This window comes from Belonocnema kinseyi, chromosome 6 (genome assembly GCF_010883055.1).
Source record: "Belonocnema kinseyi isolate 2016_QV_RU_SX_M_011 chromosome 6, B_treatae_v1, whole genome shotgun sequence".
Lineage (NCBI taxonomy): Eukaryota > Metazoa > Arthropoda > Insecta > Hymenoptera > Cynipidae > Belonocnema > Belonocnema kinseyi.
This window is the reverse complement of record NC_046662.1, coordinates 73123184-73150887: the sequence shown is the minus strand read 5'-3', so window position 1 is coordinate 73150887 and position 27704 is coordinate 73123184. Positions and strand designations below refer to the sequence as shown.

The window sequence follows — 27704 nt, the reverse complement described above, 5'->3', positions numbered from 1 at the left end:
AAAAATTATAAACATTTTTTTGTAGAATACCAATTTTCGGTTTTAAACGCAAACTTGAACGAAAATGGTTAAAGAATTATTAAACTTTAAATTCTAATTATTTTTGTTTAAATTAACCGATTTCCTACGAAAAACGTTATTATAACCTGAACAATTGTAAATATTCTGTGATATATATGTAGTTTTTGATAAAAAATACCAATATTTTTCGAAACAGTTGAAAAATTGCAAATTCTGTTCGAAATATGATTTTATTTTAAAATACCAATTTTCGGTGTGACACGTAAAAATAAACTCAAATTGTTAAAATTGAATTTGATTTCTTAACAAAATTATTGAATTTACAAAAAAATAATTCAATTTTGAATAAAATAATAAAATTTGTACTAGTAGACTTTTCAGCCGAAAAAGTTGAAGAAGAAAAAGATAAATTTTTTAAATAAACAAAGTAGATAATTTTTCATTGATTTTATTTTTCATTTTTTATTTTCATTGTATTTTAAAGCCAAAAAGACGAATTTCCTATTAAATATTTGAACACTGAAGTCGAGAATATGACGTAATAAAAAGAAAAGAAGTGAAATTTAATATGCAATTTGTTTCTTTGAAATGTTACAGATTATCTTTTTGGTATAAAACTTTCGCAGCGTGTCGATGGAAAAGAACTAATCACATTCAATGCCCGTAACGAGACGGACCGGTACAAGTTTGTTGAGGATTTGAAAGAGTCGATTAGCGAGATGGACGAAATGGAGACTTTGAGAATCGAAACCGAATTGGAGCGACAAAAGAGCAGCAGAGGGACGAGAGGCAGCGCGGAGAATCGGGATTCTGGCGTCGCCGATGTGGAAGTTTGTCCTTGTCCCGGTTCCTGTTCAGAGAGATCAGAGACGACCGATATGGAGAGTCAGTTAAAGCGATCTGCTCTCAGTAATTCCCTTTTGGACATTCACGAACAATGTAAGTACTCTGAAAGTAAGCTCTCTTTCAAAATAAAATAAATAGAAATCGAATAAAAGCAAATCTGCTTCATAAAAGCCCATTTCATCATTTTTAATGATTTTTCTTATATCTAGAAGAAATTAATACAGAATTAATGTATTATACATATTTTTTTACGGAAATAAAACGCTCTTTTCTGTATGAAGTCACATTCAGAAATTGGAAAGATGTAGAAGGAAAATTAAAATTTGGAGCGGTGACATGAGTACTATTAATAATAATTATATTTTTAGAAGAATTCAAATAAAATCTTGAAAAAACAATTTATTTTGTATTAATTACATTTTTTTAAATCTAATTAAAGATTTTAAGGTATTTTTACAAATTCCAAGGAATTTTAAAGAGCCCGAAAAAGTTTCAAATAATTTTAAAGAATTTGAAATAGGTCAGGGTATTTTGAAAGATTCCAGGGAATTTGTAATAGATTTTGAGAACTTGAAGGGATTCCAAAATATTTTAAAGATTTGTTGATATTTTTTTAAATTCTACGAAATTTTCCAGAGTTGTAAAATGTTGCAAGGGATTTCAAAAGATCACAAAGGATTGTAAATATTTTCGATTATTTTAAATAAAGATTTCAAGACATTTTATGGTATTTTTAAACATTGTAAGACATTTTAAAGAGCTTTAAAAATTGTCAAGAGATTTCAAAAGATTTTAAATTATTTAAAGAATTTGATTGATCTTGTTGGATAAAAAGAAATTCATGGGATTTTAAAGAATTTCCAATATTTTTGAAATATATGGAACGTTTTTTATAGGACCTATAAGGTTTTATGATATTTTAAAAGATTCGAAGTTATTTTATCTGATTTCTGAAAATTTAATTGATTTTAAGGGATTTTCAAGGCCTACAATATATCGTCAGATTACATCTAATTTCACGGAATTTTATAATATTTTATTGGATTCCAATTAACTTATTCTCCTTTATTTATTTATTATATTATATATTATATTATATATTATATTTATTTTTATTTTTGTTTTTAATTCGTCTTTGGTAGAAATTTAATTTTCTATTTTGTGTTTTGTTAAAAATGCAAAAGTTTGTTCGGAAATTAATAAAATGTTTCGGTTGAGGATCCAACTATTTTGCTGAATATTCATCTATTCCATTTTTGGTTAATAATCGATATTTTTATTTGAAAATTCATCTTTTTACGTTATAAATTCAACTATTTTTCGTTAAGACTTCATGTATTTCATTGAAAATTACCCTTTTTGGTAGAAAATTAATTTTCCTGATTGAAAATGAATAATTTTAGTTAAAAGTTTACATTTTTAGGTGGAAATTTAAGTTTTTCTTTGGTTAAAAATCTAACTATTTTAGGTTGTTAAGTTAATTTGGTTAAAAATTCATATTTTTTAGTTAAAAATTGTATTACTTAGGTTAAAATCGAATTTTGTTGTTGAAAATTCAACAATTTTGTGAGAGCCATTCTTGTTGTGTTGAAAACAAACTTTTTTTTTTAAATTCATATTGGCGGGTTGAACATTAAACTTTTTGTTTAAAATTCGTTTTTTTTTTTGTTAAATTCAACTGTTTTTTATTTGAAATTAAATTTGTTGAAATTTTTAGTTGAAGATTCATAATTCTAGTTTGAAAATTTAACTATTTCTTTGAAAATTCTTTCTTTTTTTTGCTGTTGTTGAAAATAATGGCTGTTTAATAAAAATGTAAATGTAAATAAAAATTTATCTTTTTTAGTAGAAAATTCTTGGCTGAAAATTCATCTTTTTTGTTAAAAATTCATCTATTTTGTAAAAATTGCAATATTTTTACTAGAAAGGTTAAGAATTTATAGCGTTTCCCGTGGAATTTAATATGGGGTTTTTTATTTATTTTCATTTATTTAAATTATTTCTTTTCATTTATTTAAATTATTTCATTATTTGATTTAAAACAATTGAATTCCCTATTGTTCCTATATTTTTGTAAAAAAAATAACCCAATTTACCCTGTTTTTCGAGACTTTTAGGCTGTGAAGTCTACAATTAAAAACTTTTATTTATCTAAATTTGTAATTGCCCAGTTTTCTAGTTCCACTAGACGCTAGAAACTATTTTTCTACTGTTCGAAAAAAAACATTAAAGTATAGCTGAATTTTTAGCCCAGAAGAGGAATTTTCTACTGGAAAAGAAGAATTTTCAACAAACTACGTGCACATTTTATTTGATTAATTTTTAGTTAATATTTTTTTTTTCTTTTTTTCCTTTAAAAATGTTTTAACCTAAACAGATGAATCTTTAAAATCGATGAATTTTATATCAAATATTTGAATATTGAGCCCGAGAATTTGAATTAATAACAAAAAAGTTAATTTATAACTAATCACTTAAATTTTCAATGAAAAATGGAATAATTTTTATTAAAAAAATATTTCTATCAAAATTAAAAAAAAAAACAGTTGGATTTAACCAACAAAGACGAATTTTCAATAAAATGCTCGATTTTTAACCAAAAATTGGGAAATTTTCACTGAAAAAAATGAGCCTTTGAACCCAATTAAATTAATTTTTAACAAAATATATGAATTAGCGATTAAAGAAAATGTATTATAAAAAGTATAACTTTTTAACCAAATGTTTGAATTCACAACAAAATAATTCAATTTTGATCCAAATAATAAAATTTTTAATCAAAAAAAGAGTAGAGTGTAGAGAAAATGCTCAAATAAATCAAATCTTTTGATTTGAGGGAAAAAAGAAACGTGTCCGTTGGCATTCGACAAAAGTGAACGAAAGTTTAAAATCAGAAAAATTTAGTGATTTCAAATGGAAAATACTTTCTATTGGTTAACAAATTATGACCAATGTGTTATATTCAGAGCTTTTACTAGTGAATAATAATTTAAAAATTACGAAATTACAATTATATAAAATTCATTCATTTTCAACCAGAAAGGTTAATTTTCTACCAAAGAGGGTAATTTTCAACAAAATACATGAAGTTTCAATGAAACAGTTGAATTTATAACGGTAAAAGATATATTTTCAAATAAAAATGTCGATTCTTAACAAAAATGGTTAAGGCTTGATTTTCTAACCAAATTGTTTAATTTTCAATAGATAAGAAAAAAGAAGATTAAATGGAATAAAATAAAGAAGAATAAGTTTTTTGGAATCCAATAAAACATGATGAAATCCCGTGAAATTGGATGTAATCTGACGATATATTGTGGGCCTTGAAAATCCCTTAAAATCAATTAAATTCTCAGAAATCAGATAAAATAACTTGGAATCTTTTAAAATATCATAAAACCTTATAGGTCCTATAAAAGCATTCCATATGTTTCAAAAATATTGGAATTTCTTTAAAGTCCTATGAATTTCTTTTTATCCAACAAAATCAATCAAATTCTTCAAATAATTAAAAATCTTTTGAAAATATAGTAGTCTAATTTTCAATTATTTAAACAAATGGAATTTGTGTAAATAATTTCCTTTCGAATTAAAAAAAAATAAAAATTATTACTGTGGGTCTAGTGGAATATTTATTAGTAATAATTAATTACTGAATAGTAATTAATTTATCAGTAATATTTAAGTCATAATTTTTATTTGAAAAAAATTCAAAACAAAAATTAATCAAACAATGTTGATAAATATTCCACTGAAGAAATATTAATAATTTGTAATACAAAAATTATTAAAATAAATTCCATTTGTTTAAACAATTCAAAGTTAATGAATTAATATTAATAAATATTCCACTAGACCAATAGTAATAAATTTTAGCGGAAAAGATGAATTTTCGAAGACAAAATTATTCAAACAAATTCCATTTGTTTAATTAATTAACAATTGATAATAAATATTCCACTAGATCAATATTATTAATTCTCAGTAAAAAAATATTAGAATACAGTGTTCAAAAGGTCGATTTCATGAGGAATTGACATTTTTGGTTTTAAGGGTAGTTTTCAGGTACTCGTGGGGGTGTGTTAGGGATGTCAAACCCATATATATGATACATGAAATTCTTCGTTGGATAATTCTCTACGGGCCCCCATACTTTCCCGTCACATTTTTTCAAACCCTAAAAAATTATTTTAAAAATTCAAAAAGTGACTTTTCCCCATGCATTTTACATGGGAAACTTCCAGTCAAAAACGACACCTGTTAGAATAAACAACAACAAAAAAATTAGGGTATTTATTTTTTCGGATTTGGAAAAATGGGGGGGGGTCCGTAGCCCTCTAGTCTAGCATGCAAAAAAATTTTGCCATGATTTTTTGGATCACCCTAATGTACAAGTATCTATTTTATATCTCTGGAATTTTGTTAAAAGCATTTTAATTGCAGCAGTATTGTTCAGTAGAAGAATTTCGACAATAACCATGTTTACCCTAGTTATTTAATAATTGATTAAAATTAATTTGGTAAGTTTCGTGTTTGAAAGTGGATTTTTTGTTTTCAATTTGCAGTTGCCGGAGAGAAGCCACAACGTCGTGGAAGCGTGGGTTCGTTGGACAGCGGTATGTCAATTTCATTTCAATCTACTTCCGCCAGCTCGATGAGTCAAGGCATTAAACACCACGGACAAGTTCACCCCACTCACCCGGGAACTACAATTCCTGGGGGTAGTAAGGGCTTAGCTCAACAGCCATCTTTTTTAGGGGGCTTGTTCAATAAGCGAGAACGAAAACTGTCGCAAACGGAGGACACTGGCCCCTACAGCCGCACCACAGAAGTCTAGAATCTAGAATAATTCCCTACTTCCTTCCATAACGCACGCAATATAACAACAACAGCAAATTGTCGATAAATCGAGCTTCCGAGTTCCAACATCAACGAATTTCGTCTCATCACGTTATTAAGACTAACTTATTATTTCAATCACGGGTTTATACGATTTTAAGCGGAATTTAAAATCGTTAGATGCAACAATTCTACAATCATTCACAATCATTTAAGTTTTAAGAGTACCACACAATCATCAACATCATCATTCATAGTCTTTTTAACATGCGCTTTGTATGAGAATATAATTTTTGTTCGGTGTATTTTATATTATACACGTAATGTTATGTGCGAAACCTGATTTTTTTTCAAATCATACAAGAGCAATTTACTTCTAGTCACATATTATTGTAAATATTGTGTACTCACTCCTGCAAGAGGATAATGTTCGCATCCCATTTTAGAATAATCATTGCCTATGTATAGTAGACTATTGTCTCGTAAAGAAAACTTCAGGGGGTAAAGGGAGGTCTTCGCATTTCGAAGACTTACGTTAAGGACCGTATTTAAATTACGTAACGGCTCAAGGGGGTTTAACTCATGTACGTAATTTCTGCAAATTCGTAAAAACTTTCTCTTGAAGATTATCTTTTTAGTTATAAATCTTATCAGTTGTTTGAAAATTTAACAATTTTCTCGAAAAGACATCCTTTTTGGTTGCAAATTCAACTGTTTTGTTAAAAATCCGTCTTTTTGGGATTAAAAATTCAACTCTTTTTGTTGAAAATAAATCTTTTGTTTAAAATTGTTAATTTGTTGCTGATAAGTCAACTGAAATCTTTTTTGGATGAAAACTAATTTTTCTGAAAATTTGTCTTTTTGATTTAAAAGTTCATCTTTTTTTAGTAGAAATAATGCATCTTTCTTGGATAAAAATGCAACAGATTTATTGAACATTCTACTGTTTCCTAGAAAACGTACTTTTTGTTTAAAATTCGTATTTTTATTTTGAAAAGTCAATTGAAACCTTTTTGGATGAAAATCTGTTTTAGAAGAAATCTGTTTTAGAAGAAATTCCATTTTTCTCGAATAAAAATACAACTGTTCGGTTGAAAATTTACCTCTTTTCTGAAAGTTTGTATTTTTTATTTACACATTTACTTGCTTTAGCTGAAATTATATCTTTCTTGAAGAAAAATGCAACCGTTTTGTTGAAAATTAAACTATTTTGTTAAAAAGTCGTACTTTTTGGTTGAAATTTCAACTTTTGAAAACAAAATTTGATGTGTTTTATTCAAAATTTCTATGTTTGAGTGCAAATTTCACCTTTCTCGTATAAACATGCAACCAATTGGTAGAAAAGTCAACTATTTTCTTGAATATTCATCCTTTTTGTTTGAAAAAATTCGTCTTTTTGAATTAAAAATTAAATTTTTTTCTTAGAAACTTATTTTTTTGTTAAAAATCCATAATTTTATCTTCAAAAGTCAACTGGTATCTTTTTCTGATGAAAATTAAGCTATTTTGTTGATTTCAAAAAAGAAATAAAAATTCATCTTTTTTAAATAAAAATGAAACTATTTAGTTAATGTTTCAACATTTTTTTAAAGTCATCCTTTTTGGTTAAAAATTAGGCTTTTCGAATTGAAAATTATTTCTTTTTTTTTTGTAAAAAGTCAACTGTAATCTTTTTAAACGGAAAAATCAACTATTTTTGTTTATTATTTTTTTTTATTTAAAAATTCACTTGTTTTAGTAGAAACTTCATTTTTTAAATGAAAATGCAACTTTTTGGTTCAAAATTATTCTACTTTGCTTGAGTATTCAATTATTTTCTTTAAAAGATTTGGCTGAATCACTTTGTTAGGGGATATTTTTTTTTTTTTTTTTTTGAAGATTTATATTTTTAGTTAAAAATTCATCTCTTTGGCAGAAACTTTGACTATTTCATTGGACTATTTCATTGGAAATTGATCTTTTTTAGTTGAAAATTCTCCTGTTTTTTTGGTAAAAAATAATTTTCTTGTTTTAAAATGTCATTTTTTGGGGTAAAAATGCATTAGTTTCGTGTAAAATTAATTTTTTGTTTAAAAGTCATATGTTTCGTTTGGAAATTCAATTTTTTAAGAGAAAATTCGTCTTCTGGCTTGAAGGTTCAACAATTTAGATCAACTTTAATTTCTTTCTTGAATAAAAAATCTTTATTTAATGAAAAATCGTCTTTGGTTTTAAAATTCTTTTTTTTATGAATTTAATATTTTTTGCTTGAAATATAAACTTTGGCACTTTTTTGTTGGAAATTTATCTCTTTAGGTCGATAATGAAAGTATTTTGTTAAAAATCCCTCTTTTATAGTAAAAAATACATTTTTTTTTGTTTAAAATAAATTAATAAATTTGAAAATTTTGCATTTATATCTGAAATACTGTTTTATTCCGTTTATAGAAGATTCTATGTTAAAAGTATTACAAGATTAAAATGAAAATGAAAAATGAGTCAAGGAAAAGTTAGGGAAACAAAAAATTACGCAAAGTAAGAGGGGCCTGTAATTCGTTACGTAATTAAAGTGCATCCCCTAATGCATAATTTATCTTTGTGTAAAAAGAAAAAGAAAAAACAAATTCGACGAATCGTGTACAAATTGGTTCAAATCGGTACAAATCGCCTCGAATAGAACTTTTGTTTAAAATTGTTGGCTATTCGAAGCAAACTTGATTGGGCAGGATCCAATCAAGAAAAGTCCGAACAAGTAAAACTTTCGGCAATTTCGGATTCCTCTGTTCTATCACTTGTATAGTATTTATTCGCCTAAATAAGATATCTGGATTTTCCGTACTTTATTATTTATGACCAGCAATGCGTTTCATATAAATATGTGAATAAGTATATTCGTGCGCATAATTTACTGCAACTGACATTGAATATCATCGAGATTCTCGTTATGATTCAGGCCTGAGTGAATGAATATATAATCATTAATCAATTTAACATCATTGTCGTAAAAAAAGTTTGTAAATAAATCTAGATTATAAGTCGTACTAAAAAAGGAACTAGGTAATAGCGTTACCACGATCGATGGTTTTAGAACTCACATCCAATTGCCAAACTGTTCGCATATATACATTTTATAAACCAAACTGCAGTATTATATAGACATACCGACCTTTTGTAAAAAGAAATTGCCGACAGGAATATTTTATTAGAGTCAAGCTGAACAAAACACCAAAGTATAAACCATTTTTTTAGCATTCGGCCTTTTCTTTTTATTCGAATTTACCTTCTGACAGAGCTTCTAAAACCAAATTCTGACTGTGACGCGTGAGTAATTTAAAATTTCGCTAAAAAAAGTAAATTATTCGCTGTAACGCGTTCTAATAATATGTAAATATTACTACTGATTGTACTACGAGATAATAAATATAAAGTAAAGTAGAGTACGAGTTATTCGAGTTTATTACAATCTTTAATTCTAATTAAATTGCAGAGCTTTTTAGTTTTTTAAAGACTTCTAGCTTTTCTTTCGTGAATGTAAAGTATATAGAAAAATTTTGAAAAGTATAAGAATTCGGAAATTATTTGATCTAAGTTTGAAAACATTGTTGATGAAGAAAGCAATGAAACGTGATAAATGTAATGATTTCGAGAATTAGCGAAGTAGTTGTGAGAGTTTTACTTTTAGGACTCGATGAAAAAATGAAAGTTCGAGACTTTGGTTATAAGTCGATCACTTTATTGTTAAAAGCACTAAATGTTTTCTAAAGCGGTTTAAAATAAATTTTTAAGAATGCCAGAATCTCCTAGTAATAGTGAAAGATCATTCTCAATAACGATTCATGATTTTTTGATGTAACAGTACATAAATCGAATAACTGTTTTTTACCTTCATATTATTTCTTAGATTCTCATTAAACAAAATTGAAGCACTAACAAAATTGTTTACACTACACATTCGTAAAAAGAATTTACTTTTGCAATTATATGAATAATTAAAATTAGAGATTTATAAAACACACTGGTTTTTTGACATTTTTTTGGTAGTAAAGTTAGTGCCCGTTTCTTTTAACAATGACAATTCTTGCTGGGAAAAGAACTGTGGGAAAGTGAAATGGAACATATCGAGAGCTGTGTATTAAAAATTAAATGTCCAACTGTCATTGACAATACGAATCCACGCAAATAATCGTCGAAAATTCCGTTAGTAATTGCGAATATCGTATGCGACATCACAAATGTAAAATATTAGTTTGTAAATATTGTGAGCACGACTGAAACATTCAGTCCAGTGACAAAAAAATAAATTCGAGCAAGAGAAAAATTCATAACCGTAATTCGTCATCTGTAATTAATAAAATCGTGTATCGCTATTGATTCAGTGGGAATAAAATTTCCTTTATAGTCACCAGATTCAGGTATTTCTTTATTTAAATATTCCTCTAAACAACTTTTCATTGGAAATTAAAGTTGTCCTAAAAAACAAGGAGCTTTCTACAATACAGATGAATTTTCAACAAAGAAGATTAACTTTCAACCAAAAAGGACGAATTTTTAACCAAAAAGATGAGCTTTCTACAAAACAGTGAAATTTTTCACCCAAAAAATATTAACTTTCAATATAGAAGACTAATTTTTGTACCAGAAAAAAACAAATTTTCAACAAAATACCTCAATTTTCAAGTAAAAAAAAAAATTTCTCAACAAATTTTATAAATTTTCAATTAAATGAAATTAACTGTAATATGATAATTAATGAAATAGCTAAAAAATCTCAATTTTGATTAAAAATGGTTAGTTTTCATTTAAAAATGTTAACTTTCAGTTGAAAAAAAGACTATTTTCCATAAAACAGTTTAATTTTGTACCAAATAGTTGCATATTCTATTAAATTCATGAATTTTCAAGCCAAAAAAATTAATTTATAATACAGAAGAATAATTTTCTACCAGAAAAAAAACGAATTTTCAACCAAATGTCTTACTTTTCAACCAAAAAAGACGATTTCTCAACAAATTATACAAATTTTAACTAAATGAAATCAACTGTAATATTATAATTAATAAGATGACTAAAAAATCAATTTGAACTAAAAATGAATAATTTTCAAAAAAAAGTTGATTTTAAATTTTAAAAAACGATTTTTTCACAAAACAGTTTAATTTTGTACCAAATAATTGCATATTCTATCAAATTGATGAATTTTCAAGCCAAAAACATTAATTTATAATACAGAAGACTAATTTTCAACCAGAAAAAAACGAATTTTCAACCAAATATCTTAATTTTCAACCAAAAAAGACGATTTCTCAACAAATTATACAAATGTTTAACTAAATGAAATCAACTGTAATATTATGATTAACAAGATAACTAAAAAAGATTAATTTGAACTAAAAATGAATAAATTTCAATAAAAAAAGTTGATTTTCAATTTAAAAAACACTTTCTACAAAAAAGTTTAATTTTGTACCAAATAATTGTATATTCTACCAAACTGATGAATTTTCAAGCCAAAAAAAATTTTTTAATATAGGAGACTAATTTTCTACCAGAAAAAAACGAAATTTCAACAACTTATCTCAATTTTCAACCAAAAAATACGATTTTTCAAAAAATTATATAAATTTTTAACTAAATAAAATTAACTGTGATAAGATAATTATTGAGATAACTAAAAAAGATAAATTTTAACTGAAAATGGATAATTTTAATTTGAAAAAGTTAATTTTCAATTTAAAAAAAAAGACTTTCTAGATAACAGTTTAATTTTGTACCAAATAATTGCATTTTCTACCAAACTGATGAATTTTCAAGCAAAAAAAATTTTTTTTAATATGGGAGACTAATTTTCTACCAGAAAAAAAAATAATTTTCAACAAAATATCTCAATTTTCAACCAAAAAATACGATTTCTCAACAAATTTTTAACTAAATGAAATTAACTGTAATATTAAAATTAATAAGATAACTAAAAAAAATCAATTTTAACTAAAAATGGATAAATTTCATTAAAAAAAGTTAATTTTCAATTTAAAAAACGTTTTTGTCACAAAACAGTTTAATTTTGTACCAAATAATTGCATATTCTACCAAACTGATGAATTTATAATACAGAGGACTATTTTTCTACCATAAGAAAACAAATTTTCAACGAATTACATTAATTTTTAAGTAAATAAAATGAACTGTAATATGATAATTAATGGGAAAGGTTAGAAATATCAATTTTAACAAAAAATGGATCATTTTCATTTAAAAAATGTAATTTACAATTTAAAAAAATATTATTTTTCTACGAAACAGTTTAATTTTGTATCAAATAGTTGCATATTCTACCAACCTGATTAATTTCCATTCCAAAAAGACGAGTTTTCTACAAAATGAAAGAAATCTTTCTATATTTAAAAAATTATTTTGTAAAGGATGTTTTTAATAAATTAGTCCTAAGAAATTAATTTTAGAAAATTATTTGGTTTGTTTTATTCTCCTTCTGGACAATGTAATAATCTAAATAGATCAGTTCAAATTATGGGTATAAATTGTATTAAAAGTAAACCCAGTCACGAGATTTAAAAAAAAATGTTTAATTTAAAATAAAAACAAAAACGAATTTTCAACAAAAAACCTGAATCTTAATTGAACAGTTAAATTCTTAATCTATAATAGATCGCCTTCAACAAAAAATGGATTAGTATGATAATAGCAGACTTATCAACCAAACAGATGGCATTATAATTTTTAAAATAATTTATAGACTAAAAAAGAACATTTTAAATAAACATTGAATTTTTCATATTTTAAAAATATTAGGTTAGAAAACTGAAAATTTTGCTTAAATAAAAGTTGCTTTTTCATTGCATACTTTTTTATTCCGAATCATACACTTTTAAATTCGGACTACACAAAAGTTTAATACTTGAAAAATTTTATGAGACTATTTTGTCAAATTTGTGACATTTTTTTTTGATCTCTGAAAGGCCTTTGATAAAAATGACTGTCTTGAAAAAATTTTAACCTTTTAACAAATTAATTTTAAGGTACGTTTTTTGGAGGTTCATGAATAATTAATTTATTAACGCATGTCGATTCTCAAATTTAGGGGATGAGTTAAAATGTACACAATGTTTGCAGAACTATGAGAAAGTTTCCTTTTTGTTTCTTCACAGAGAGAAAAGCGATATTTCGAAATTAAGTAAACAAGAGCAATTTTGAACTGAAGTAATGCGAATCTCTGACCTAAAACAAGAATTATACATTATTTGTTATTATTTATTTATTTTTTTCTTATTATTTATTTTTTTCGATGCAAATACATACCGATGCAAATTCTTGGTCCATCGCCGAAAGGTAAATAAGTATAAGGTTTTCTATTCGCTGTATTTTCCCTGTTGAAACGTTCCGGATCAAATTTTTCAGGATCTGTATAATACTTGGGATCCATATGTATACCCAAAACTGGGATTATTACAGCTGTACCTTTTTCAACCTTAATATTAGTATTTGGTATTTTAAATTCTTCGGTACAAGTTCGATTCAAAATTGCGACTGATGGGTATTTTCTCAAAACCTCTGCAATGAATTTTAGTTTCAGAACAACCATTTTTATTATTAATATTTTTTATTCAATTATATATATTTTTTGTAATGGCTTGATTTCTTCTGCAGCCCATTCTTTGTACTACCCCCAAATTTGTGCACAGACCTTTAGGTCAAAGCATCGATATCTGTAATGTAGTAATTGTGAATTCTCTTTTGTGAAAGCTTCTTCGGCCTTAACGAACACTTTCTGATCACGAATCACGTGCTTCCCACTCCATTTTGTGCCGTTTGTCCAAAAATTTAATTTGTATTTTTCACGAAAAATAAATACATTTTTCGGTGCAAAGCATTTTTATACTATTTTTTTTACCTTTTATACCTTGCGCCGTTTTTCCAAATAATTATTTTTTTTATTTTTAATGTTATTTTTTACAACCAAACGAAAAACTGCACATCCTCTTGAAAAATGATCAATAACAAATTTGTAGCTCTTTTTTGGGTAAGTAGCTTTTGTCTATTTCTTTTTTTCCTTTTTTCTGTAGCTTGAGTCGTTTGTCCAAAAATTTAATTTTTTAATTTTTCATGTTTTTTTTCTACAATTAGAACAAAAACTACAATTTTCGCTCATTCATTTTGATTTTTCATTATTTTTTGTGCGATCAAAATTTGAATTTTCGAATTTTTAAGAAATTGTAATAAGTTTTTATGATAACCTTGTAGGGCTTTTGTTTGGCTTGAAATTTTTATTTTTGTTTGTTTCTTTGAATTTGGCAACTGCTATAACTCTGATAATTTTCTTTTTATCGAAAAAAGTCGCCGTAAGGATTAATTGTTCGACTTTTCGACTAGCTTTTCGGGTACTATGAATATTCATATATAGCATTTTCAAATCTTGAAAAAAGGCTCTCGAATGAACTCGAATCGGTTATTTTGAGAAAACAACCAAAATATTCGTAGTATGGGGACGTTTTTTGATATTTTAAACAAAAAATGCTCGCAACCACCAAAGAATTTTTTTTAATCTGTAAAACTAGGAGAGTATTTCTCATCCAGAGAAATAAACTCTACGCTATTTTGAGCAAAAAATATGATTTTTCCCACTGTACCTGGGTAGGTCCGTGATGTGTTTGTACTTTGAATTCGATTATTTTGACCAAAAAGTCCGGAATTAATTTTAAATATACACCATTTATTTAAAATTGAGTTAAATAACGACAATTCGGAGGCCCCCGGCGAAAATTTAATTTCTACTACACTTATATGCAAAAATGTACAGTGGTGGGCACCCGGGTAACCCGGTGTGCAAATGAGGATTAAAGAATCAAAATTACAGTTTTTTTAAATTATGAAAGTAATTATAAATACTCACCATTTGCAACTTTATTAAGATAACTCATATCTTGCAAAACATCGTAATCAAGGTTTCCATCATTCCTTTCTAAATTCTTATCGATGTCTTCTCTTGTTCTTTCCTGAATTTCTTCATTTATCGCCAATTCATAGAGACAGTGTGTGATTGCAGAAAGAGTAGTTTCAAAACCCGCAGAGAAGAAACCGAAGGCAAGAGCAGGACCAGTCTTTTCAAGAGAGTCTTTTTTATCAGGATTATGAGATTCCTCTGTCAGTTGTCTTAATAAATCCAATAAATCTCCTCTAGTAATATTGTGTTTATCTCTGAACTCAACAGCTTCTCGAAAGAGTTTTTCAAAAAAATTTGATACGCTTTTTTCGGTGAAACTGATTCCGAAAGAAGAAAGTATCGACGGGGCAAAAAATCCGAGATTTCTTCGCAAGGTTTCGGATGAAAAAATTTTGCTGCCCCAAGCATGAATCTCTTCATCTGGATTTTCGATAGGATCACTTTCTATTCCAAAAACGACAGAAGTTATTATCTTCGTTGTAAATCTGTTGATTATAGACTCATTATTATAAGAAATATTCTAATCTTTACAAATTTTTATTTAAATTTTGGATTTATTTTCCCTAACCATCTGATAAATTTTAAAACCAAAAGCACGAATTTTATGTCCAAAAAGACGAATGTTTAACATAACAGTCACATTTTCAAAAACTAGTAGAATTAAAACAAAATTAATAAATTTCCACTAAAATTATGAATATTAAAAATTAATTTTAATAAACAAGTTTAACTTTCAACTAAGTACCCAGTCGAATTTTTATTTAAAAAAGATTATTTTAAAAATTAAAAATATAATATCACTAGATATTTTAAGAAAAACAAGATGTTGCTTTAATATAAAAACCAAACAAGACGAATTTTTAAGAAACGAGTTAAATCCTCAAACAAAGTAAATTAATTTTTAACCAAGCACTTGCATTTTTAACTAAAAAAGATCAAATTTTTCCCAGAGCAGATGAATTTTCAAAACGAAAAAACAAATTTTTTAACAAAATAGTTGAATTTCCACCAGGAAAGGTTTTGCAGTTAAAAGAGATACAATTTTCAACCTAATTCCTAAATTCTCAAACCAAAAATGTAAATCCTATAGATAACAGTTGAATTTTAAACAAAAAATTTCATTTTTAACCAAATAATTGAATTTTTTACGATTATAATAGAATTTTCTACCTAAAGACGAATTGTCAACAAAACAGTTGAATTTTTAAGCCAAAATGGCAAATTATTTAAAAACAGTTAAATTTCCAACCATAAGTTCATTTTTAACCAGGCTTGAATTTTCTACGAAAATAATAGAATTTTCAACTTGAATTTTTAACACAACAGTTGAATTTTTAATCCAAAAAGACGAATTTTCTACAAAACAGATGAATTTTAAACAAAAAAATCTACTTCTAATCAGAAAGTTAAATTCTAAACTAAAAACGATCAATATTCAATGAAAAATGGAATAATTAAATTTTCTGTTGAATAAATTAATTTAAAAAAAGAAACATTTTAAGGCAAATAGATGGATGTTCTATAAAATGATCGATCAAGTTAACTCTTCAAATAACATAAAATAATTAACGTCATATTTAGACAAGATGTAGAATAAATTTTTTAAATTATATTTTTCTGAAAAAAGATCCTCTAACAATCGCTCCATTGGGAATCGAACCACAGAACTTCCGATTGTCGGTCGGGTGCTTTCATAATTAAGCTATTAGAGAGATCGAAAAAAAATCTTTTTTCAGAAATATACGCTATCTCAAGCTGGGATTCAGAAAAATACAATTAAAAATTTTTTTAAATGTATTCAATTGCCCTCACGGATCAACGATTAAAATTTCGAAATCCAAAGGGTGAATATTTTTTTGACACCACAAATTTTAAGCTTTCATGAGTTCAGACTTACAAACAATGAATTTCTGATAAAAATTCGAGGATACTTTTTTGAGATCCGAATAGGTTTTTTTTAAGAAAAAAATTCTAAGTTCAACTTTATGAAAAATTGTAAAGGTTCAGAAAAAATTTAAGTTTTACACTGCAGTCCCGCTATAGAAGCCGTTTCGGGGGTACCCTTTATCTCCTTCGTACAATCTCGGGACTCGCCAAACCATACACAATCAGGGCCCTGTGAATAATTTTGATTGGATTTTCTTATTAAGTTTTTTTTTTAATTTCTGCCATCTTAGTTTTTTAATGTCAAAATGAACGTGGAAATGTTTGTGCTCAATAATCAAACTTGATAAAATTACTCATTTTTATGTATGTACGTACATATAACGTAAAAAAATAACTACAAACTAAAGAAATCAAAGTGAACCTCTGAATTTTTAACTTTTTAAATTGAAGGTTAAAAGTTTTTTAATTCAAAAATGTTGTATTTGAATGCTCAATAATTTACACGCATAAAATTGAAGGAACTAACACTTTTCAACAGAAACAAGTTCAAATGAAATGTAGATAAACAGCGAAATTTAGAATTTTTAACTTTTATAAATTATAGGGTTCAAAGATTCAGATTCAATTCTAAAAAATCTAAATCCACGTTATCCTTTTCAATGCTCGAAATTAAATAATCAATTAATGGAATTTAAAATTTAAGCTGGAAACATTGAAAATTGAAAGATTAAGTTTTTTAGATGTTAAATTATTCTTATTCCAAATAGCTAAGACATCCTTGAAAAGTGTACAAATTTTATTTCCAAATCTTGAGAAATCTAGAAGTTTTTTAAAATATTGTCTAACTTAATATTATTTTTTAAATTTGTGCAGAACTTCTAAATATTTTAATAAATTATAGAGGAGAATACTCAAATATGAGATATTCTCGTAATATGAGAAAGCGGGGTATCAGCTAAACTAAGAGACCCACTCTGTTAGTTCTATCACTAACTTGTAGCCCTTGAAGAAAGAGTAATTTCGTGGTATAGTCCATTTTTCATTGGGCTTCTAAAGATTATAGGCGAACTTTTTGTGAAATCGATGGTGGTCGAGATCTTGGAAGGGAATTCTTTAAACCCTATTACTGCAAAAACTAAATATATCTAAATAGCAGTAAATTTATACTTCAGAAACATAGAATAAGGTTTTTCATTAAAAATAATAATTTATTTTGCATTTTATTAGTTATTTCGTGGGGTATCTCATATTATGAGAATAGTTTGACGAGTTTGGAAAAAGCATATTTATTATTAAGAAGTTGTTAAAATTTACGATCAAATTTCTGAGTTCCATCGTTAAAAACTTTAAATGTTCATAAAAAATTACATTTCCTGCCATTGTAAAAATTTGTAAAGTAGTCTACAACGGAAAAAAAACCAAATATTACGCCAAGATAAATTGTAATCCATTTAAATTATTTATTTAAAAATTATTTCATTGATATTCATGTTAAAAGTTCGTGTATTTGAGATTTCCATAACGTCGCATGATAATAAATAATCAGAAAAAGAGAGTTTAAAATTTGGTACTAGAGCTTTTCTGAACTGTAGCTTATGAGGATGGCTTTTTCACCGAGTTTCAACTAGTCGGTTTAGCGCAGTAGTTAGTACCTTTTTTGTCAAAATAGCTGTACGGTACTATTTAGCACTGACACAGTATTGCGCCCATGGTGAATTTCATATTGAACTACAAAATAGCGTTATAATCCCAGAGATATGCCGGTAATCCATGAGAGAAGCCCATCTTGGATCCCTATGGATTAGCATGTCGTTGCCATGAGGAGCTTCGCCTGGATTGCCCTCATGAATTCCACAAGTTAATTTTCATCTATGCAAGGAAAAAAAATTTCAACAAAAAATTTAATTGGCAACTAATAAAATGAATTCTCAATTAACAATTTAGTATTTAAATTTAAAATAAAGGCGACCAATTTTCGGCCAAAAATTGATTAGTTAAATTTTCAGTTAAGAAAATTAATTACCAACTAAAAATCGAATTCTCAACCAAATAGTATACAATTTTTAACCTCAATATACATGAATTCTGAATAGAAAATATAATTAGACTTTCTAATTAAAAATAATTAACTTTCAGCGAAAAATAGTTGGGATTTCGCATTGGGTTCTATTTATTCACTTCGCATTTATGCAAAAAAAGGGAGCAGGGAAAAAAGAGAAATTCTTTCAAAAAACGTAAAGAGGGTTATAGGGGAAAGAATCTGAAGTGTTGTAAAATAGGATTACAAAGTTATTATTCATATTTATATTTTCCATTACATTTTCTCCCTACATCACAACCCCCCCCCCCCTCCCCCAACCTCTTGACAGTCTGACGCAGTTTTTGAAAGACGCCTACTTTAATTACCATTAATGAAATTTAACTAACCTTGATGAAAATCCTTTAACGTCAACAATCTTCGACTGCTTTGCAAATTCTTCTAAAGTCTTGGACGATTTTTCTGCAGAATCTTGTATGAATGAAAAAAATTGCTTCATTTTTCCTGGTGTGAAAACGGGTGAAAGTTTCCCTCTCATGAGTTTCCATTTTTCACCGGGTAAAAAGAAAAGATGTGCAGTGATGGGATCCAATTTTGCATCATAATAAACTCCACGATCATGGAATTCAGTAAAATTCCTAGTCAAGACACAGTGTGCCAATTCCGGATCTCTGATAACTAATACTGGTTTATGAAAAGTATAGGCCCCAAAAAATCGACAACCTTCAAATTTCTTGTAAAGTTCACAAAATGTATTGCCTAAATAAATATATATTAATTAAATTATATAATTATACGCACTTTGCCTTTAAACATATTTTTAAACTTCTTCGCTAGGTTGAATAAAATAATATATCCGCCACCTCGAAAGTGGAAACTTCAAAAACATTAAAAGTATATCAAAGATTTCAAAATATTTTAACAGTTTTGAAGGAGTATTAAAGGATTTTGTCTGATTTGAGGGATTTGAAACGAGTTTATTTCGAAAAAATTCTAAGGAAATTCAAAATTTCAAAGATTTCAAGGAATTTGTAAGGATTTTTTGCAAACTACGCGAATTTGTATAGGATCTCTAATAACTTTAATGATTTAAAAAAATGTTAATGAATTTCAAAGAATTTAAAAGATTTTAGGGTATTTTACAAGATTCCAAAAATGTCACGAAGTTACAAAAATGCAATGCGATTTCAAACGGTATACAAGATATCAACGGATTTCAAAGATTTTAAAGGATTTTGGGGAATTTTACAGAATTTTTAGAGAACTTTAGAGAATAAATTAAATAGAATGCTATTTTAAGGATCTTTTATGGATTTCAAGGGATTTCCACCGATTTCATGGGATTTTATGAGATCTCAAAAGATCTAGAAGAATTAAATATTTTAACAGAAATTTTAAAAGATATTTAAGATCTTAAGATGATTACGGGATTTCAAAAAAATTCTACGAATTTTACCTGATTTAAGGGATCTAACGAATCTCAAATGATTTTTTAAGATCTTTATTTCAGAAGATTTCATGGAATTTTTACGGCATCACAAAAATTTCATATGATTTTAAGAAATATTTCAATATTTGCGGAATAAAAAAAATGAATATTGGGAAAAACGAAAATATAAATAAAGAAATAGAAAATTTCAGAAATGTCAAATTACCCAGAAAAAAATAAAAATAACGAATTTGTTTATAAAGAAAATAAAAATATTCCAAAAGTTAAAGTTAACGAAACTAGGAAGATTCAGTTTCAACTAACAAAAATGATTGAACTCCCAAGATTTTATTACCGAAACAATAAAATCTTTATATTCAAAATCCCGAAACTAATAAATTAACGAAATTTTAATATGTTGAACATTTAAAAAAAATATTTTGTGTCTATCCAAATAATAAATCATTTGATATAGGTGCGATTTGAAATTGAAAAGCTGCATGATAGGACCATCAGATTTTTAAATTTTTTCGGCAAATTTGGGAATTTACTCATTTCTAGAATTTGCTAAATTAGGAACCTTTATAACTTCCGAAATTTTTAAATGCATTTTTTTCTGGAAATTTTGTATTTCGGTTATTATGTATAATTGTACATGTTCGGTACATATTTTCAACATTCAGAATTTTCCGGCAAAACTGTATCATCCCAGGATTTCACCAGAATTGAGGTGTTTTTAATAGATTTCAGTGGTTTTAAACGTGTTTCAAACATTTCAAGGGACTTCAAAGACTTCAAATAATAAAAGAAGTTTTTTTCACACCAAAAAAGCGGAATAGGCCTCAAAAAACTTTATTTAGCTATTTAATAGTATTTAAAAAGATTTTATTTGGATTTAAATATTTTTAAAGACGTTTTAAACCATTATAGATTTTAAGATGTTTTACGGTATTTTACTAAATTTGTATGAGATTACGAGGGATTTCACCAGATTTAAAGGATTGAATTGCATTTTAAGGATCTCAAAGGATTTTAAAGATTTAAGAGTATTTTAAAAGCTTCAAAGAGTGTTAACAAGATTACAAAATTTGTCCAATTTCCCAAAATTCCGATTTTTCATTAGCTTCGCTAGTCGTACCGAATTGTGGGGACTAGTCTCCCCTTTCCCAACTAGCCTAAGTTTAAAGGAACTTTGGAACTTTCTAATAATTCTTACAGGTTTCAAAGAATTTCACAATATTTGAGGTATTCTTAGGATTTTCAAACAAATTATAAGCTCTTAGTGGAATTCTATGGATTTCTAGGGATTTCTAGGAATTTCAATGGAATTACAAAATTTCAAGGGATTTAAAATCTGGTAGGATATTTTAAAATATTTAAAATGGATTAAATTATTTTTTAAATAATTTTGAAAGATAATGTAGGTTTCAAAACATTTTAGTGGATTTTACTCAATTTTTGGACGATTACTATTAGGGACTTTCTCCTAGATTTAAACGGTCTATTTAAATTTGAAGGGAGTTGAAAGATTTCTAAGAGTTTACGGCATTTGAAAAGATTCTAAGGAGTTTACCAAGAATGCGAAAATTTTAAGGGGTTTCAAATAATTTCAATTAAATTTAAATTGATTAAATTAAGTTTTAAGGAACTTCTAGCAATTTCTAAGGATTTTGTCAGTTTAAAAGATTTCACAATATTTAATTTACGGATTTTAATGGATATAAAAGATTTTAAGGGATTTAAAAGATTGACGATTTGACCAGGAATTTATAGACCCTTTTAACAGATTATAGGGGCTTTAAAGCGATTCAACAGATTTAAAAACTTTTAGGGCATTTAAAAAGATTAGAAAAAAAGTATTTCACTTGATTTCATGTATGTTTAGCACAGTACGCTTTTGGAGGGAAAAAATGTTTACATTCGCAGAAATAATTTCTAATGATAACAGAAAATTCATAACATATTTTGATCAATTCCTTAACTAAAATGTTCAATTTTTCTAAAGCATAATTGAAGAGTCATTTTACTACAATGTTTTTGATTTTGTATTTTAACTACAGTCGGATTTCTAGAATGATTTTACTATCACATCAATAATTTCAAGAAGACAGAAACTCAGTCCATTCCAATTGTAAAATTCAAAATGTTTTTTAAACATTTTTTTAATTACATTTTATACAGGAAAATAAAGAAAAACTCTTTTTTTATTAAACGCACGTCGCTATCCACATTTTTTTAAAGAAAACGTCTTTGAACTGTAGTTTTTTTACAGTTTGTATTCTTACTACAGTCTAAATGTTTCTCGATTAAACAAAATTGTTAAAAGAATATTTCAGTAATTATTTAACCAGAATGTTTTTAATAATTTCGTACTTTTACTACAGTGTGATTGTAAGAGAAAGAAATTTCACATTTAGAGATATTATACCTAATGACAACATGAAATTCACTACATTTTAACTTTAATGTTTAAAAAGTGAAAAATAAAATAAAAATGTTAGAAAATATTTTTGCCATACAAAAGTTTAAAGAAATTTGATTCAGCAAATCTACGTTGCTAAAAAATATTTTAAAGAGTTTTTTTGACTACAATGTTTTTTGAAAACTTCGAAGATTTTAACTGCAGTGTAACGTAAGTCACTACAAATTTTTTAAAAGAATATTGGAAGAATTATTAATAATTATTAATGAAATACAAAATAAAACAAAGTTTAAACATAAAATTAAAGAATTTTATATAATTTTGCAACTGCGATATTAACCGAAGTATAACACTTTCAATTGTAAAATTGTGTACCTGCAAAAAATTATGCGATTTTCACAGATTTAATGTTTGTGTGCCGAAACGCCTGAAGCAATTTAATTGTTTCCAATTTACCTGACCCTGAAGTCAGCTAGGAACATTAATATTCTATACGAAATTTTCTTTTGAGGGCTAGTGCAATACCCATTGTATAAACGATTATTTAATCAATAATAAATATTATTATAAACCATTTTTATATTTTAAAACGCTCTTTAATGCTTTTAAACTCAAATTAAAACAGTTCGAGTTTGAGCGCCAAAAATATTTTACATTTAAACAATATTTAATTTATATAGATTCAGCGTAAATATATTTTAGATTTAAAGGTTCACTTAAATTGTACATAGTTTAGTTTAAACTCAGTCAAGTAGAAATTTGTAAATTAGTTATTCGTAAGATTAAAAAATAAACATGAGGCTGCTCAACAAAGATTCAGCTTTTAAATTCAAGTGGTTCATTTCCGGTACCATTGTTTTTTATAATAGAATGTTTTTAATAGTTTTCAGCACTGAAACTTTCATAATTGTGTTACGAAATATATCTTTTATTTAGTCTTTTATTTACTTTTATTGCCTTGTATTATTTTCGCGTACATTTACTAATTTCAGAGAATTTCCCGCGTAATTCAATGATTATAGTATATCGTATATTAAATATTATACATTAATTAATTAATTTATTCAAATAGAAAAGGGAAGGTTTTTCGAGATTATAGGTGAAAAAGGGGAATCGCAGGGGAATGAGGGACAGACTGTGATCCTGTTAAACTGTATTTACAGTCGAGACTCTCAACAGGGCGCCTCTCGGAGTGGTAGGGGACATTTTTCTCGGAAGCGCGCTACCCCCACCAACCTCTTCACACCTCGAGACTTTTGCATGCACAGCCTCTCAATTAAACGATTATCCCTGCATATAATATATCTAGCAAAATGCGAGGCATATACATTAGGGTTGTCCAAAAATGCATTGCAAATTTTTTTTACTCTACAGGGAAAGTCACCACCCAAAAAGTTTCTATTTCCATTTGATTATCATGGGGAAATTTTGGATATTCGAAAAGTTGAACTTATACTTCGGAGTTTGATCGAAACATGCCAAGTTTTTTAGCGATTGAAGAAGAGTGACTACGAAATAAAATCATAATAATAACTTTTATTTTTAGCCCCCCGCCCCAAAGCGACCCCAAATATAATCCAAGAAACAAAAAACTGCATTTTTACGTATTATTGTGAATTTCCAGCAGTTTCTGTCCTCTTTTTCATCAGATTAATTACCAATGGATAATTTCAATATCACGATATCACTCATGACTTTTTAAACCATATTTAATTGTTTTAATAAATGTAACCTTTTTAAGCAATAATTTATTCCTGAAAAATATAAAAATTAATCATATTTTCTGAATGAAATGTAAGATTTGGTGACTTTTTTTATCATTAAATTTGGTTGAAAACGTTATGTAATTATTAAAAAAATTAATCATTGTTTACTTTCCAAATTTCTAAACATTGAATCAGAAGTGTTCTCTTTTGTCTCAAATTGGTATCGTATGCTACTTTTGGTGAATAATTACATAATTTTGGTACATTTCTTCTAATGTTTACAAAATTTCTATTTGCTCAAGCATTTTTTCGATAACTTTAAAAAATAATATAAAATAGATTACATAAAATTAGTTTTCTGATCATATAATGTATAGAAAGAATATATTAATCATTTTTAAATTTTTTTAACAAATATAATCTTTTAGAACAATTATTTTTCAACAATACTTTTAAATCGTTTTTGTGTGAAATAAACCTAATATTGAATGGTTTCGAGGACTAGTAAATTCTGTTAAAAACATCCATACTTAATTTGATGGAAATTCGAAACAAAAAACAAAAAATTAATTGTACAAATAATGACATAAAGCTTTTAGCATATTATTGTTTTAAAGTTTTCGAAAGAAAAATTATTGAGCAAATAAAAATTGTGTAAACAAATAGAAATTTCTTAATCATTAGAAGAAATGTATGTCGGATTACAATTATGAATCTGATTGTCAAACTATATATATACCGATATGCATTTCCTTTAAGAAAAAATATAATTTCCTTAATTCAAAAAAAAAAATTGTATAACAGATATTATCTATTCGTCTTAATTAATTTATGACTTTATAATCGCAGAATATAATTATTTCTCAATACATACTTCCTGCAATGTGTAATATGAATGCACACATGTACAAATGCATAGGCTGATTTATTTACGTCGCGAGCGCCCTAATCTCCCTCGTTCATCGCGGAGGCTACAAGTGGGGGTAACGTTCGAGCGCAGCTGAGAAGAAGACGCTCTATTTCGAGGCGCCCTAATGACAGGCTTAAATGTAATAGTAATAAAATTGCGTGGCACTATGTTGCTACTATTTTTCAAAATTTGTGCTACTATTGACCCTATTTTGAATTTCTCAAGTAAGTCCGAGGCCTGTACATTGGGATGTAACAATGAAATGAAATTTTGGGAAAGGAAATGGAACTGTGTGACAAAGTAGCATATTAGGAAAGCGAAAACATGTTAAAAAAAATTCTTGTTTTCTTGGATTTTTATTTGCAGCTCCATCAGAGATTATAAATGTTCACTGTTATCAAAAAATAATTTTAAAACCTACAGAAATACAGAAAGACTTTTTCAGGTATCTAGAACCATTCTAATGGTAAAAATACGTTACAAAATAATCTTAATTAGTCTATGAAATCATAAGTGTAAATATAGTGCGATTTTCTTAAACTGATTTTTTATGTGTTTAAATTATTCTTCTTCTTTTATTCTTTTTGATTCAATGGACTTATCATTTTATTTCTAGAGTATTTTTATCTTTAAAAATACTCAAATGTTAAAAATAATATTTATATTCAGTTGAGAAAAAATAATTTAAAAAATCAAAAACCATATATTGAGAACAGGAACCTACTAAATATTAATAATCTCTGATGGGGCTGCATATAAAAATCTGTGAACATTTAGGGAGTCGTTTAAGGTTACCAGAAATAATTTTAATAAAATACATTCACGAAAATATCAAAATTACAAAAATAAGAATTTTTTCAAACATATTTTGTTAAAGCACAAAACCAAGGCGTTTATCGATCGAATCCAAATTATAACTTTGCAGGGTCCTAATGCGTTAATTTTCCACATAGTTCCATTTCCGATTACCCAAATTCTGTTTATTTTACCCATCCTGCTATTTATTTTATGTAGCTTATTTTTATTACTTACCAAGATTGTCTTTTCCTTGAATTATTTTTCCAATCGATCCAAAGGGTACACATGGTTCTTCAAAGGGCACATTTTTTCTCTTCCAATATGAATACAAAATAAACTTAAAGTACAAATAAGCAATACTCAAAAATACAATCAGGAGCCCCAAAATTTTGGGAAGAATTTCAGAAAATATCATCGTATCTCTGGCGAGAGAAACTAAGCCTGGATTTGAAAATTTCGTATCGGAATTGTTGATTAATTTCTGAAAAGAGCCAGTCGCTTATAAGTATGACGATGACATATTGATTATCCCAAAATGTGCACCATCATCCTGCTTTAGCATTTCTGATTTCTGGGTATAACTGGTAATAACTGCTTTTTATAGTTATCAACTTTTCCTGACATTCTGCTTTAAAGAAATGAATATTTTATTATGATAATCATTTTAATTAAAAACTGATATTTCTTTAAGATTTTTTAAATTACATATACAAGTTATTATATGGGAGCACCTCCATGTCAAATCATCTAAAGAATTGCAATTATAGTAAGCACATAATTGTAATGAAAATTCTAGTTTTCGTCTTTAAGGTGTTGAAAAAAAAACCCTAAAATAATTTTGGAAAAAATCAAAAAACTTAGATCTTCAAAATTGAAAATTTTGGTCCTTTTCCCTTAAACTTCCATAACTTTTTTTTATGAATTTCTTTATACTAAGTGGTTCCGTTCAGTACATCTGGATTGGTTGCCTTTGGCGCATGTGGCATGTGACACACTCGAATCCCTATATTAACGACCTCACTTTATCAGTTTACTGAATTATTTGCTTAACTTTAGAACTTTTTTGTAAATAAAATATCGGACTGAAACTTTGAAAAATATATCAAAAGACCATAAACCACGTTTATGTACTGCATTTGAGTAGGAATTTCGCTAACAAATATTTTCAATGATATTAAAACTGGAAAAATGTTTTTACATATTTTCTTTGTAAAGTTGAAATTTTTTGAACCTAAGAACTTTTTTTATATTTAAATATCTGCATGTAGAAAAACGTACATACACGTAATTTACTGTCAGCCCTTGCATTTCTCGAAGTTTTAGGCGGATATTTTACATATAAATAAAGTTCTTACGTTGAAAAAATATCAAGTTACAAAGAAAATATGACAAAAAATGGTCCCAGTTTTAATTTCTTTGAAAATAATTTTTAGCGAAATTCTGACTCAAATGAAGTGCATAAACGTAGTTTATGGTCTTCTAGTAAATTTTCCAAAATTTCAGTCCGCTATTTTATGTACAAAAAAGGTTCTTAAGTGGAAAAAAAATCAGTAAACTAAAAAGATAACGTCGGTAATATAGGTATTCAAGTACGTTACATGCCCTTAAGGAATAAAAATCAAATAATTATTGCAGGTTTCTAGAAGTATTATTGTTTGCTAACAATTTTCTAGTATATTTGACGTCATACTAAAAGATCCCAAAATTGGGAGCACTGTGTCGATTTAATAATGCACCAATTTTAGATAAACAGCGAAAAGTGTCGATTTTGTTACATTTCATGTTGCAATTTAAAGAAAACGATACGATAGAATTCGGGCAAAAAACAGTGTTGAAACTAGACTGGACTGAACTAATTATTGTATGCGAATTG

The 27704-nt window shown here is 26.8% G+C and overlaps 2 protein-coding genes across 14 annotated transcripts in view; one reads left to right on the top strand and one right to left on the bottom strand.

Annotated features, from left to right (window-relative positions):
* The window catches only part of LOC117174622 (IQ motif and SEC7 domain-containing protein 1), a 187413-nt gene extending 181288 nt beyond the window's left edge, over positions 1-6125 (top strand). For all 4 annotated transcript variants that reach the window (XM_033363871.1, XM_033363874.1, XM_033363872.1 and 1 more), the window contains 2 exons: positions 619-960; positions 5433-6125. In XM_033363871.1, coding sequence (XP_033219762.1) covers positions 619-960; positions 5433-5704 — 614 coding nt within the window. In that variant the 3' untranslated portion in view covers positions 5705-6125. The remainder of the gene's footprint in view (positions 1-618; positions 961-5432) is intronic.
* Positions 843-27704, bottom strand: LOC117174623 (probable cytochrome P450 6d4). Of its 10 annotated transcripts, none has more exons than XM_033363877.1 (6): positions 27434-27704; positions 26066-26312; positions 18956-19325; positions 14591-15126; positions 13000-13251; positions 12725-12918 (listed from the first exon to the last, which is right to left on the bottom strand). In XM_033363877.1, the coding sequence occupies exons 2-6, from the start codon at positions 26244-26246 to the stop codon at positions 12755-12757; spliced, it is 1503 nt and encodes a 500-aa protein (XP_033219768.1). In that variant the 5' UTR covers positions 26247-26312; positions 27434-27704; the 3' UTR covers positions 12725-12754. The 10 variants fall into 10 exon arrangements, with proteins under 10 accessions (XP_033219776.1, XP_033219768.1, XP_033219767.1 ...); XM_033363876.1 differs by having other exon boundaries at positions 26066-26459; positions 27495-27704; XM_033363878.1 differs by having other exon boundaries at positions 26066-26456; positions 27495-27704.

Coding starts and splice junctions, on each gene's coding strand:
- LOC117174623 (XM_033363877.1), bottom strand. CDS start 26,246: ATGATATTTTCTGAAATTCTTCCCAAAATTTTGGGGCTCCTGATTGTA. Junction 19,326..26,065: donor TCAAGGAAAAGACAATCTTG/GTAAGTAATAAA, acceptor ATATTTATTTAG/GCAATACATTTTGTGAACTT. Junction 12,919..12,999: donor TGGACCAAGAATTTGCATCG/GTATGTATTTGC, acceptor TTCTTGTTTTAG/GTCAGAGATTCGCATTACTT.